This window comes from Notolabrus celidotus, chromosome 16 (assembly GCF_009762535.1).
Source record: "Notolabrus celidotus isolate fNotCel1 chromosome 16, fNotCel1.pri, whole genome shotgun sequence".
Classification (NCBI taxonomy): domain Eukaryota; kingdom Metazoa; phylum Chordata; class Actinopteri; order Labriformes; family Labridae; genus Notolabrus; species Notolabrus celidotus.
In genome coordinates this window covers 16,509,351-16,521,993 of record NC_048287.1, presented here as the reverse complement: position 1 = coordinate 16,521,993, position 12,643 = coordinate 16,509,351, and the positions used below count along the sequence as shown (strand labels likewise).

General features: G+C 39.5%; 1 protein-coding gene across 44 annotated transcripts in view; it reads left to right on the top strand.

The window, feature by feature from the left end:
- clasp2 (cytoplasmic linker associated protein 2) overlaps positions 1 to 9,033 on the top strand; it is a 75,060-nt gene extending 66,027 nt beyond the window's left edge. For 39 of the 44 annotated variants that reach the window (XM_034705439.1, XM_034705455.1, XM_034705450.1 and 36 more), the window contains 10 exons: positions 1 to 69; positions 223 to 366; positions 497 to 603; positions 989 to 1,130; positions 3,211 to 3,403; positions 3,494 to 3,687; positions 3,772 to 3,900; positions 5,180 to 5,386; positions 5,606 to 5,722; positions 7,573 to 9,033. The exon at positions 1 to 69 is cut by the window's left edge and continues 75 nt beyond it. In XM_034705439.1, the coding sequence (XP_034561330.1) occupies positions 1 to 69; positions 223 to 366; positions 497 to 603; positions 989 to 1,130; positions 3,211 to 3,403; positions 3,494 to 3,687; positions 3,772 to 3,900; positions 5,180 to 5,386; positions 5,606 to 5,722; positions 7,573 to 7,650 (1,380 nt within the window). In that variant the 3' untranslated portion in view covers positions 7,651 to 9,033. Of the gene's footprint in view, positions 367 to 496; positions 604 to 988; positions 1,131 to 3,210; positions 3,404 to 3,493; positions 3,688 to 3,771; positions 3,901 to 5,179; positions 5,387 to 5,605; positions 5,723 to 7,572 lie in introns of all 44 variants that reach the window. The other 5 variants (XM_034705422.1, XM_034705435.1, XM_034705423.1 and 2 more) reach the window with 1 other exon arrangement.
- The last annotated feature ends 3,610 nt before the right edge of the window (positions 9,034 to 12,643 follow it).

Here is a 12,643-nt window from a genome sequence, read left to right as displayed (position 1 = left end):
GAGACACGTCTGGCCGTCTCTCGCATCATCACATGGACGACTGAACCCAAGAGCTCTGACGTCAGAAAGGTACACAAACACAAACCTGACATGGTCTGGTTTAACAGACTGCTTTTTGCCAAAAGCATTGTTGGAGCAAATATTATTCTGTTTCTATTTTATTGCAAATCATTGCAGAACATGGAAAGTGTTTCTAATAGTGAGGGGTTGTGTGTGTTTCAGGCCGCCCAGTCGGTGTTGATCTCTCTGTTCCAGCTCAACACCCCAGAGTTCACCATGCTGCTGGCAGCTCTGCCCAAAACCTTCCAAGATGGAGCAACCAAGCTTCTCCAAAACCACCTGAAAAACACTGGCAATATTGCACAGGTAAAACACACAAACAAACCCTGTGTGTGTTTATGACACTCCTGGTACACTATGGCATTGTTTTAATCATTAAACTGTAACATTGTAGTCTTTCTGACTTTTCTTTCTTTTCTTACTGTCACCACCTCAGGCACCAATGGGAAGCCCTCTGACCCGCCACACCCCTCGATCTCCAGCCAGTTGGTCCAGCCCTGTTACCTCCCCGACCAACACCTCCCAAAACACGCCCTCACCAAGGTAACACACGCACATACACACTCTGAAAATCAATCCAGCAATCATTGACAGAGTGGTGTGAACCCATCAACATCAATTAAACCATGCACTGTTACTTAGCTTTCTTATTTTTCTCCTTTTTGTTTCCAGTTAAACATTTTCATTTTAGAATTGTACTGTTTCATTGTATTTAATTATTTAGTTTTTTCAGTGATTTTATTTTTTTTTCTACTTGATTTATTCAGATTTATTCTCTTTTCACTGTAGAACATTTTGTTTCTTAAGTAATACCATTTGTAGAACTTGTAGAACAAGTTGTGATATTTATCTGGACACCGACTCACTTCAGCTGCACTCACCCATTCCTTGATCCATTGCTCACTTTCCTTTCCTTGTTTGTGTGCAGTGCATTTGACTACGACACAGAGAACATGAACTCAGAGGACATCTACAGCTCACTGAAGGGTGTCACTGAGGCCATCCAGAATTTCAGCGTCCGCAGCCAAGAGGACATGAACGATCCCGTCCAACGGCGGGAGGGAGAGGAGGTCAGTGCAACAGACTGATGGATGTTGTTTGTGGTGATTCATCATTAAGGGTGCCGGTTCTGTTTACCTATCCTGTGAAGGGAAAAAAAAAGTTTGAGACTCAGTAACCTGACTTTCAAGAAGACTAAAGGTGAACCATTGACAGTCGTTTGTGTAAGAAACAGCAGCCGCAATCTTTAAGTTTAGACTTTAACGAAAAATAATGACACAGCTGCCATCTTTATTTTTTTTTTTCTATTAAACTTGTTTTACACATAGCACACTCTTCTGTTGTTGTAAAAGAGCCAATAGTAATAAGTCAACGATATTAATTTAAATTTTATTGGCAGGACAGTGCAACAGATAAAAAGGGGAGATGTGTCAAGGGAGAAGCAAAAGGGAAATAAATAAGTTTAAGTGGATCTTATTGTTCAGTCTGTTCAACCTGTGCAGCTATGAATGCAAAACTTGCTTCCATGCATTAAACACTGACTGGTCCCAGGACATAGCCAGTCTCATTTAAGAAAAAACAAGACTAAGTCTGCGTTGTGATCAAATAATAAAAACTGGTCTCAAACTGTAACATTTAATGCTGTGATTTTACAAGCAGCCACACAAGATCTTGGCCTTAATGGTAGAAAATGAAACATAATGATTTTAAATCTCCCAAAATACAGAAACGTGATCTGACAAAGATTACAGACTTTCTAAGATCTAAAGACAGTTTTTGCTACAAACAAAAGCCTCTTTCACACATGTGCTGCCTCTGAAATTTTCAGATGCAAAGTTGAGTCTTTTCAAATTTTGAAAGTTACCTTTTCTAAAGTGTCCACAAGATCTGCCTCTCAATAAAAGTGACTACTTAAACTAGTAATTACTGCTCAGATAAGAAATCTGCCATTGCTTTGTAGGAGGATTGTCATACATTAGCTGACATCATTTGTGTTTGCTGCCACTAGTTACCAGCTGCTACATGCCACATACCACTACATGCCACATACCAGCTGTGGTGCACTGACACAGTGTGGTAGCTTGGACTAGTTAGCTAATCAAAAGAGAAGAATAAAATAGTCAGTAAGTTAAACACAGTAACAAACCTGTTCATGAAATTCAAATCTCAGAACTCACAACTTCTGGGAAAATAACTGTGATGGGTATTCTCAATCATGCACTTTAGGGTATGCAAAGAAAGAGGACGATTGGTCAGAATGTAAGGTCATACATTTGGTTGCAGCAATGGAAAAGTCAGTGAGAGCCCTGCTGAGCCAGGGTCTCATTCAATCTCACAGCTTGTTTTCCAAGTCTTGAAAAAAGCATAAACACACACGCACACACAAACAAACATAGCTACGCCTTCATGAAATGTATGCGACTCTGACATTCAATCCGTCCCGAGGGTTCCCACTGCCCCCCCTGCAGTGTTGGACCTAAGAGGAGTACATGACGTGGTTACTAGAGTGATGCCAGTAAATTAAATCCTCTTCATCCACTCATAAAATCATGTTTACTGTTTGTGAACTAAAAATCACATCAAGAGGATTTTCCCCCGCAGGAACCTTCTTCTTTAATATGTCAACACAAGCTTATCCTGATCCTCTGCTTGTTCAGTCCAAATTTACAACTCCAGACGTCATGCCAGGTCTTCTTGCAGCCCGTCCTACCAGCCATGGCTCCTTCTAGGGACATGCTGTCCTCTGGTACAGAGGTGTGACCTCCTGACATTTTCCCTGTGAGGTGCATCTGAAATCCAATCAGTTTTCATGTCAACAGCCTGCCAGTCACAGCACACCTGACTTATGGAACCAGCCCTCACATCATGGCATTCAGTGGTTTGAGAGTAAATATACACAGAAGCAAGAGCAGCGACAGACTCCTGTAGTAAAGTCCTCCTTGTGTCAGTCCAAAAAAATGTTTTTATCACATGTTGAGAACAATATGATGTCAACAAAGGGAATACTTCTCACATCTTCATGGTCAGAAGTGTTTCTTTTGTGTTAAACAAAATGCTTCACAGAATATTAAGCTGCTTTCACACCAAACTTATTAAATACGCTTCATAGTAGTTTAATTCTCTTTGATATGGTCTGATGTGTCACTCCAGGGAGACAGTGGGACTGACAGAGTGTCAGACTTTGTGGACGGAGGCCGCATGGCTCTGGACAACAAGACTTCCCTCCTCAACACCCCTCTGCTCTCCTCCAGTCCCAGAGGAGCCCGCGAGCTCTTCTCTGACTCTCCCTTCAAACAAAGTCGCAAAGACACCAGCATGGACGACTCTGAGCAACTCACAGATGGTACAAAAACAAAAAATAACAGGAAAGAATTACCCAGCACAGATAACATGAGTATGATTCAAGCATTCCTCTTTCCATTCATTTTAACAGACAGCAGCCTGGACCAATCAGAGCTGGTGGCAGAGCTGCTGAAAGAGTTGTCCAATCACAACGAGCGCATCGAGGAGAGGAAAGCAGCGCTGTGTGAACTTCTAAAGCTGATTCGGGAAAACACCCTGCAGGTGTGGGATGAACACTTCAAGACCATTCTGCTGCTCCTGCTGGAGACGATGGGCGACAGAGAGGTATGCTCACTCCCTTCGTGTCGTGATAACTGACACAGAGATTAATTCACATCTTCTGAACCTGAGTTTTTGTATTCCTCCCAGCATTTGATCCGAACGCTGGCACTGCGGGTGCTTAGGGAGATTCTCAGCAAGCAGCCCTGGAGGTTTAAGAACTACGCAGAGCTCACCATCATGAAGGCCTTGGAGGCTCACAAAGACCCCCACAAAGAGGTAATCAAACACGCCAATTATTCTCATCAGACTTGATCTGATACAAAAACTAATATTGGAAATATATATTATTTTAAGCTTTTATTTTGGGGCTTTTATGCCTTTTATTGGGAGGATTGGAGAGTGGATAGAGAGAAATTGGGTGAAAGACTGAAGGGATAGAGGGTTGCTGGTTGGAATCGCAATTGGGACGCCAAGTTCAAGGACTATAACTTCTGTACATGGGACGGGCAATTTAACCACTTAGCTTTAATGGCGCCCCAATGTTCGAAACTTTTGATTTATTAGCCAGAAATAAAATCAAGTAGTTTTACTGTAAATCATGACTTCTTCAACCCTCCAGAAACCTAAATGGCAAGCTTAACTGTACCGCCAACATGGATGTACTTATGGCAACAGTTGATAACAACTGTTTTACTGAACTGATTTACTGTCATTTCTCTTGTGCTTGTTTTTTTTTAGCATTGTATTAAGGTTACGATGCCTCCATTGGCCTTTGTTTACAGTGTGTTTTTAGGATAATTTGCAGAGGTCTTCCACTCTACCAAATACCCTGATCTGGAAATTAAAACCAGGAAAAACGCACCATGTTAAAGAATCAGTGTCAGTCACACGCTATCAAGCAGACATCAAAGACAGTGGACAAATCTTCCATATGACATTGAAATGCATTCTTAGATTTCTAAATGTATATTCTTGGTTAATACAAACACAATTAAAGAAAGATCTTTATCATGAATTCAAAGTTAACATTTGTTTGTGTTTAGAAAAGTATCTTAAAGAAAATACACGTAGTATGGTAATATCTCTGTGTTCAGTAATTGTATCTTCTTTGAGTTTTATTGCACCATGTCATCAGTAAGGGATTATGTGATTTCCCATAACAACCTGCTAACCATAAATTTTCCCGCTTATTACCCGGCCACTAACTTAAAGACAAACACGTTGTCAAAAACATTGATTAAAACATTATTTTATTGATTTAAAATGACTTATGTTTACAGTTTTAAAAAAATAATCCCAGTGATTCCTTGTCTGTTAGCGTTCCATGGTGATGGATTCTTATCTGCCTGTTAAATGTGGAACGGAACTCTTTTCAGTGGATTGTTTTGACATGAATGCATGTGATCAGTTTGACTCTGGTGTCGCTCATGTTAGTGGATGTTAATAACTGCTGTCAAGGGGTTTTGACCAATCAGAATCAAGCTTCTTAAACAACCCAAAGATCAGTAAGAAAGCCGGGTAATAAATACAAATAATGTTTTTGTGTGTCCTGCAGGTCGTAAGAGCAGCAGAGGAGACGGCAGCCATGTTGGCGTTATCCATCAGTCCAGATCAGTGTATCAAGGTGTTGTGTCCCATCATTCAGTCGGCTGATTACCCCATCAACCTGGCTGCCATCAAGATGCAGACCAAAGTGGTGGAGAGGATTCCCCGTGAGGGCCTGATGAGCCTACTGCCCGAGATAGTGCCAGGACTCATACAGGTAACACGTATATAGACACAAGACATTTTGAACACATCTAACTTAGTTTTGATGGATGCAATTTCAATCTAACACTGTTTGTTATTCAAAGTTATATCCTTTACATTAGAGTTTTTCAGTTCGACTAATGCTACCAACTACACAGTTTAAGATGAAAATGCTCTGTCAGTTGTTTTTTGTTGGTGCAGGTTTGTACTGAATTGGAATCTGTTTGAACAGGGTTATGACAACTCTGAGAGCAGCGTGAGGAAAGCCTGTGTGTTCTGTTTGGTGTCAATTTACACAATTATCGGGGAGGACCTCAAACCGCACCTCAGCCAGCTCTCCAGCAGCAAGGTAACCACCTTTTAAGCAAAGAACCCATGTTTAATTTCTGATCAGGGTCACCACAAACCATATGTCCCATAAAGAATACAATGACATACCATAAAATGTTTAGCAGATTAGGAATATCCCCAAAAATAGACTGTTTAATGTTAAATATCAATCTAACTGTATCAGCTTCAGGTTTATCACACAACAGTGGTGAGCCAGGCATGGATGTCCTCAGCAAGATGTCACAGGCAGTCAACAGTCATGTGACAAGGAGCCTGAACTTTAAAGCAATGATGTGAACCAAAGAAAAAACTATTCTACCTGCTCTTCAACAAATTGATTGGTCAATGAGGAAAAACTTGAAAGTTATCTTGTATTAAATGAGTAGACCACAGTGCCCTCAGAGCAGTCTGAACATGGATTACTGTACCAAAGTAAACATACAAAAATGTGCCAAACAAGCAATAGACAAAGAAATTGACTCCACATCCTAAAACAATCAACCTTGGAGAAACAAAAAAACAAATGCCTACTAAGTTTTGGGTCAGCTGCCATGTGGGCTGTAAAGATTCTTTAAAAGAACAGCTGTGAGCAAAGTTTAGAATTGACTTGTGGTCATCGTCCTCAACAAAATGTTGCCAGGCTGACGAGTTCTCAAACATCAGCTTCGAGCAGAGCAAATCCCACACAGGATTTACCCCCCATTACACAACTTCAGCACTACATCCCTACAACATATGTTGTGGATACTGAAAGCTATGAGAAATTCATTGAGGGTCAAAGGCCTAGGTGAAAAAACTGCGACCCATGTGCCAAAAACTTTAGCCTTATATGGGGCACCTTCTCTTACAACTGAGCTAAACCAAAATGTATTCCTCTTTCCTATCTTATAAAAAATAGAATAATATAAATAAACACACCCTCTGGGTTAAACATATTTCTATGATTGTCCTCTAGATAGCAGTATTTTGGTATTTCACCACAAAATAAAATACATAGGGTCTGCATCTGTACTACCAAATCTGAAAATAATGGCTATAAAAGCATGTATTGTTTCTTATTAAAGCAAAACCAGCCATGGTTTGAAAAACTACATTTAATTTAACCAACTAACCAAAAGCTATCTGCCCAACTAGACCGATAAGTGTGTAAGCTGGCATCTTATGCACATAATTATTGCATCACCATATTGGCCTCACTTATCGGCAGAAGTTTTTAGAATCAGAATCAGAATCAGCTTTAATGGCCAGGTATGCTTGAACGCACAAGGAATTTGACATGGTAAACTGTGCTCTCTTTGTACAAGGCATAAGAATAAGACATACAAATAAAAATAAAAATATAATAACAATAGCATCAGCTGGGGTTGCTGGTGGCCTAGCGGTCTAAGCACCCCATGTACAGAGGCTGCAGTCCTCATCGCAGGGGTCGCCGGTTCGATTCCCAGCCAGTCGACCATTTCCTGCATGTCTTCCCCCACTCTCTACTCCCCACATTTCCTGTCTCTCTTCAGCTGTACTATCTAATAAAGGCAAAAAGGCCAAAAACATAACTTAAAAAAAAAAAAAAAAAACAATAGCATCAGCTATAAATAAAAAGAACAACAAATAGGCATGACTAATATGTACAGACTAAAAATAATATTTTACAGTTGCAAATAACGATTATTAACTTTTAAATTCTTATCTGCCGATACTATTATTGTGCCAATAATACCAAACATCACTACTAACATGAGAACACACAACTGCATCATTTTATCAGATGAACGTCCCTCAGTATACACCAAGCATGACTTCCTCTCAACTCAAAGATCATACTTGCGTCCATGTTTTGACATTTCTATCCTCCATCTGTGTCTCCGTCGGTAGCTGAAGCTGTTGAATCTGTACATCAAGCGCGCCCAGTCTGGCTCCAGCGGCAGTGAACCCTCGGGCGAAGGCCTATAGGAGACAACAGCGCCCTCCCTCAGAGCCACCGCAGAACTACAACTCTGCCCACCAAACCATAAACGTCTTCATGAGCTCACTACCACATCAAAGAACAAAACACACAACCTAACACTCTTTCAGACTGCTTACATCCACACATAAATACACACACACAGTCCTCGTACATTTCCTGTTTGGTGCAGAAGAGAAGGGTGTTGTAGTTCTCCCTGAGCATCGCTGAGGATCCACCCTGACTGAACCCTTCAAGCATTAAAAATGAACAGATAACACATTCAGTCACACAGGTTTGTCACTAATCACTCAAGGATGAAAACATCCGTCCTCTCCACTTTCTTTGTTTCTCAAAACAAAACAGTATCCCGTCTCAGTCCTCTTGATGTCAACAGGAAGTGGTGCAACTGCATGGATCTCATATTTTCTTTGGGTGGGGGCGGGGCCAAGGCTCATAGAGCGGGGTTGAGACGAACGAATGGTGCCGTCTTTGTGTCTTTCTTGAACAGCCAGTAACTGGATCCAGATAGACAGGAATGTAAATTTAAATTGTGTCATATTTGGGTTCATTTTATGCCATGAGTTTTAGCCGCAGCAGTTTTTAATGTCTGGACTTTTCTCTCTCTTAAACACACACATCAAAACACACTCTCTCTATGAAAAAGGTGCTGAAGAGCCAAAAAGGTACGACTGGCCCCTGCGTGCAGCACTAACATTCACGGTCAGAGGGGGTCACGCCTAACAAAACCAGACAAATACAGTACAGTCCAAAGTGTAGGCGGTGTTGTGTGCTTGGCTATGCATGAGACTAAACTTTTAAAAAGAACTTTTTATTGGCGATAGTCAATTCCAGTTTGACTGGGGTTTTAAATTAATGTGAACAAAGTCGGCCCCCCTTTCAGAGTGAAAGGAAAATTGATGGTGTCGTCCATTTCTCCCAGCTCATCTCTGATCAGTCCACCTCTGGGCAACGTGGGGAGACAGACGAGTGCTGCTCTCTACATGAAGTATGATCGGACATGGCTTATTATCACATAGTGGATATATATCTATATATGATATTAAAATGGATTATCCAAAAACAGTGTCATTTAGAAGAGTCCCCTTGGGAGGTGCACGCGCACCTGTGCCCATTCTTGTTTTATTTTCTCTCTGTTGCGCGTGCCGTAGTCTCTCTCACACTTATGTTTTTCTCTGCTGAGAAAACTGTAGAAATGTATTATTTACAGTGCTGAAAGAAAACTGTCATGGTCCCATTTCTCTTCTCCTCTTCATCGTGTCTTTCTTTCCTTCCTCTTCTTGTAACATTCTAGTTTCCACTGTTGTGTTTCCTCCGTGCATTTACAAAGCTGTGCTTACAATAAAATAAAGAACTTGTACAGAGCATAAGACCGGCCTCTTTTGTTTTTTACAGAATGTCCTATTGAAAAAGTGGATAGAAAAGTTAATGACATTAGTGTTGTATTAAACATGTTCATTTCTACTTACTGAAGTGCTGCTTGTTCAGTGTAACATCGAAGACTGATCCTTTTAGTGGTTAACTGTCAGACACAAGATCAGTGATATGCCATTTATGTAACTTTTAAAGATCTTCTGTGTTCACAAAATGTAAACATTCAAGCAACTTTTAAATTTTGAGTCAGGGGTGATAAGCTAAAAAAAAAACTTAATTTATTGAGACATGTTGAGGATTTCTTTTAATTAGAACTTAATGTTGGACCTTTTCCTTTTGGCATCTTAAATTGTTAAATTTAAAATCACTGTTTCCTCAAGAACCAGGGTCTAAATAAAGTCACAGGGTCCTTTTTTTGCCTTTATTTTAGGGATGGGTCTTGCAGCGCTGAACATTAATAATGTCTAGTAAATAGTCACAACACTATTTACCAGTTTTAGACTCATTCATACAATCTTTACAGGTCTTTAGATCTTGATGTGAACACAACAACAGACTTAAAGTACCATTTAATAATCAGCCCCTGGAAATAAAAGTCCTAGTTTTGTGTGGTATCCAAGCCTGCCATGTAAAAACATTACAATATATCTTAACGTAGCTATTTGAGAAACCAGTGTTGAGTTTCATGTGTGCATTCAATCTGAGTGGGCTGTAAATTTAGGTGCAGCTAAAGACGTCTCAGATACAGCACCAGCCTGACCTGCAAAACTCCTCTCCTCTCTGCAGTAACATCTTCACTGCCAAGAGTCCCTGCAGTTTATACACGACCTGTCATCAGAAAGTACTTATAATTAACCATAGTCCTAGCAAATCTATGAATCTATTCACATTTATCAGATCCTAATACTCATAATTCCTATTTGTTGTTCAGTTTTATAACCCTAAGCAATCTGCTAAATGAAATAATAATTCAGTTCAACCCAGGGAGGAAAAACTACTTCTGCAAGATTAAAAATGCAGCTCATACATTCAAGAGCAGATACTCACATTTGAAAAATTTTAAATACTGTAAATGGTGGAACATTAATAGAGGTTATTTTGCATTCTTTGTACTTTTGTTCTAACTTGTTTTCTAATAATGCCTCTATACGTCAAATCATTGAAATAAAGGGTTCTTATTGAAGTGGTTTTCTGAAAGGTTTTTTAACTTATGTTTGTGGCATTTTCAGTTGTTGTATCTTACATTTGTAGTATATTCAGTTGTTGTATTCTCTGTTTGTAGCATTTTTCTGTTCTTGGGTTTCATGTTTGTTGCATTTTAAGTTTTGTATTTCATGTATATTTTGTATGTGATGTTTGTTTTATGTGGACCCCAAGAAGATTAGCTGCTGCATTAGTGGCAGCTAATGGGGATCTGAATAAAGGAATAAAGGATAAAGGGTCAACTTGATCAAATTTAAAGGTGCATTTAGTGTTCCTACTTAAGTGTTTCTATAGGGGGTAGAGAAACCCATCGGATGGGTTTTGAACCAAAGTCTTAACTTGTATGTTTCCCTCCAAACCTTGATTGTCCTAGTACTTAGAAATGGAGGCAGTCACTAAGTCAAGAGGCGGGTCTTGGTCTTTCCAAACACGGGCTAAAATAGCGCATGTACCCTACAGTACTAAAACACACTGTGAGCCACGTTCAGGGTCCGACCGGTGGATAATAATTGACCAGATAACAAGTCTGCAACCGCTCTCTGCTGAGCAAACTCCTCTCCAGGCACTGAAACTATCATGAACTCCTATCTGGACCGTCTCGGCACCGGGTTGAGTCCAGGTTGAGTCTTGTTTATTCAGAGTGAGACAGGTGTTGCTGGGGGCGCGATGTTGTTCTGGCAGCCCCACACCGAAAACTTCCGAACCACCATACAGAGACACGGCGACAACAACTACACACGGTGAGAGCTTAATACTTCATATAAACATAATGTGTATTTAGTATAGTTTATGGCCCGTCATGGTGAGTTCAAGTGTTATGGGAGTCAATGAATAACTAATCAGTGCTTTCACTTTTCAGCGCTTCCATGTGTTTATAGTAGGATAGTCTATAATACTGTTTGAAAATCAGGAGGGTGTATATATATCTTATGTTATTAATCTGCAATCTGCCAGACCACCTAACATCAGTGACTCTTCAAACAACAGTGTACACAGGGGCGTAGTAGTTGGGGGGAAAGTGGGACTGACTACCTAGGGCCCAAGTGGGGAGGGGGCGGGGGGCTAATGGACCTAAAATAATATGTGTTTTCTACTACGCTTTTCTTTTGTTTTGTTAATAAGATAACTAAAATTGTATGAATAAATAAATAAATAAACATTCAGAATTCCTTTCCTGGAAAAAAGGGGAGTCTCTTCCTGTGGGCTAGATTGATCGGCTCCGTGAGATGTGCGTCTGATGCCTTAAGTGGGGAATTGTCATATTTTCATAGCATCAAGTGTGGCTGAATCTGATTGAAAGTAAACTGTAGTTTTTTAAGAGTTTCATTTCACTTCATGAGGTTAGATTATAACAAATAATGCCCCCTTTTTGTTATTCAACAAGTCACTTGGCTTAAAATGATCTTGTTTAAATATGCAGAAAGTCTGAAGGTCAATATTGTGCTGTTACATTTAGAGAAATTGTATATATATATATATTGATATGTAGCTTAGATTTGAGTCAGTTAACCAGGATAGCTTGAAGCATATATTTTTGTTTAATGCAAATAAACCAGTATTGTAGCAGTGACGTTATACTTTGTAGGGTTGGCTGTGGTGATGGGGCCCAATGAGATATCTTTTCAGGTGGCCCAGAATTCCTTGTGACGCCCCTGAGTGTACAGCTTACATAATAATTATAAACTGAGGCAAAAGGACTAGATTAAAAAAAATAAAGCTAGGGGCTAAATTATCAAAATGGGTTTTTTTTCCCTTTTGTGCTTTTTCATATTCTTAAATATTTTTGAAAAACACCTATATATTTTTTTTTTGAAATAGACCAAATGGGAGATGTTTTCATCAAATAAGCCCATTTATAAACAAACATGAATTTATCAGCGCTCAACTGAAATTCAGTGTTTTCTAGCTTCCCTTGTTATACTGTGAGTGTTGAATAGTTAAAGGAACAACTGACAGGTCATTTTTATTTTTTCATTTTACCTTTATTTTACCAGGACTAGTCCCATTGAGATGCAAAGTCTCTTTTACAAGGTAGTCCTGGCCAAGACAGCAGCATAAAAAGTTTCACAAAGACATCAAGACAAAACATATAGTAACAAGTAACTAATACATTAATATATAAGTTAGCAGTGTTAAGATCTAAAACTGCTTTAGAGAAAGTGTTAAAAACAGTAGAAACTTTGTATTGCCTTGTCCATTCTGTCTCTTGTGGTGTGAATGAGTTGTTTAAGTTGGGTCGTTGTTTATTGTTGTGCGTCTAAAATGTCCTTTTCCTTTTTCTGTACCCACCTCATAAATGGAAAAATTCAATAAAAATATTTGAAAAAAAAAAAACAAACAGTAGAAAACTATTTGACGACGGTGACTTTTTAGATTTCTCGGAGGCAGAGCACACATACAGTA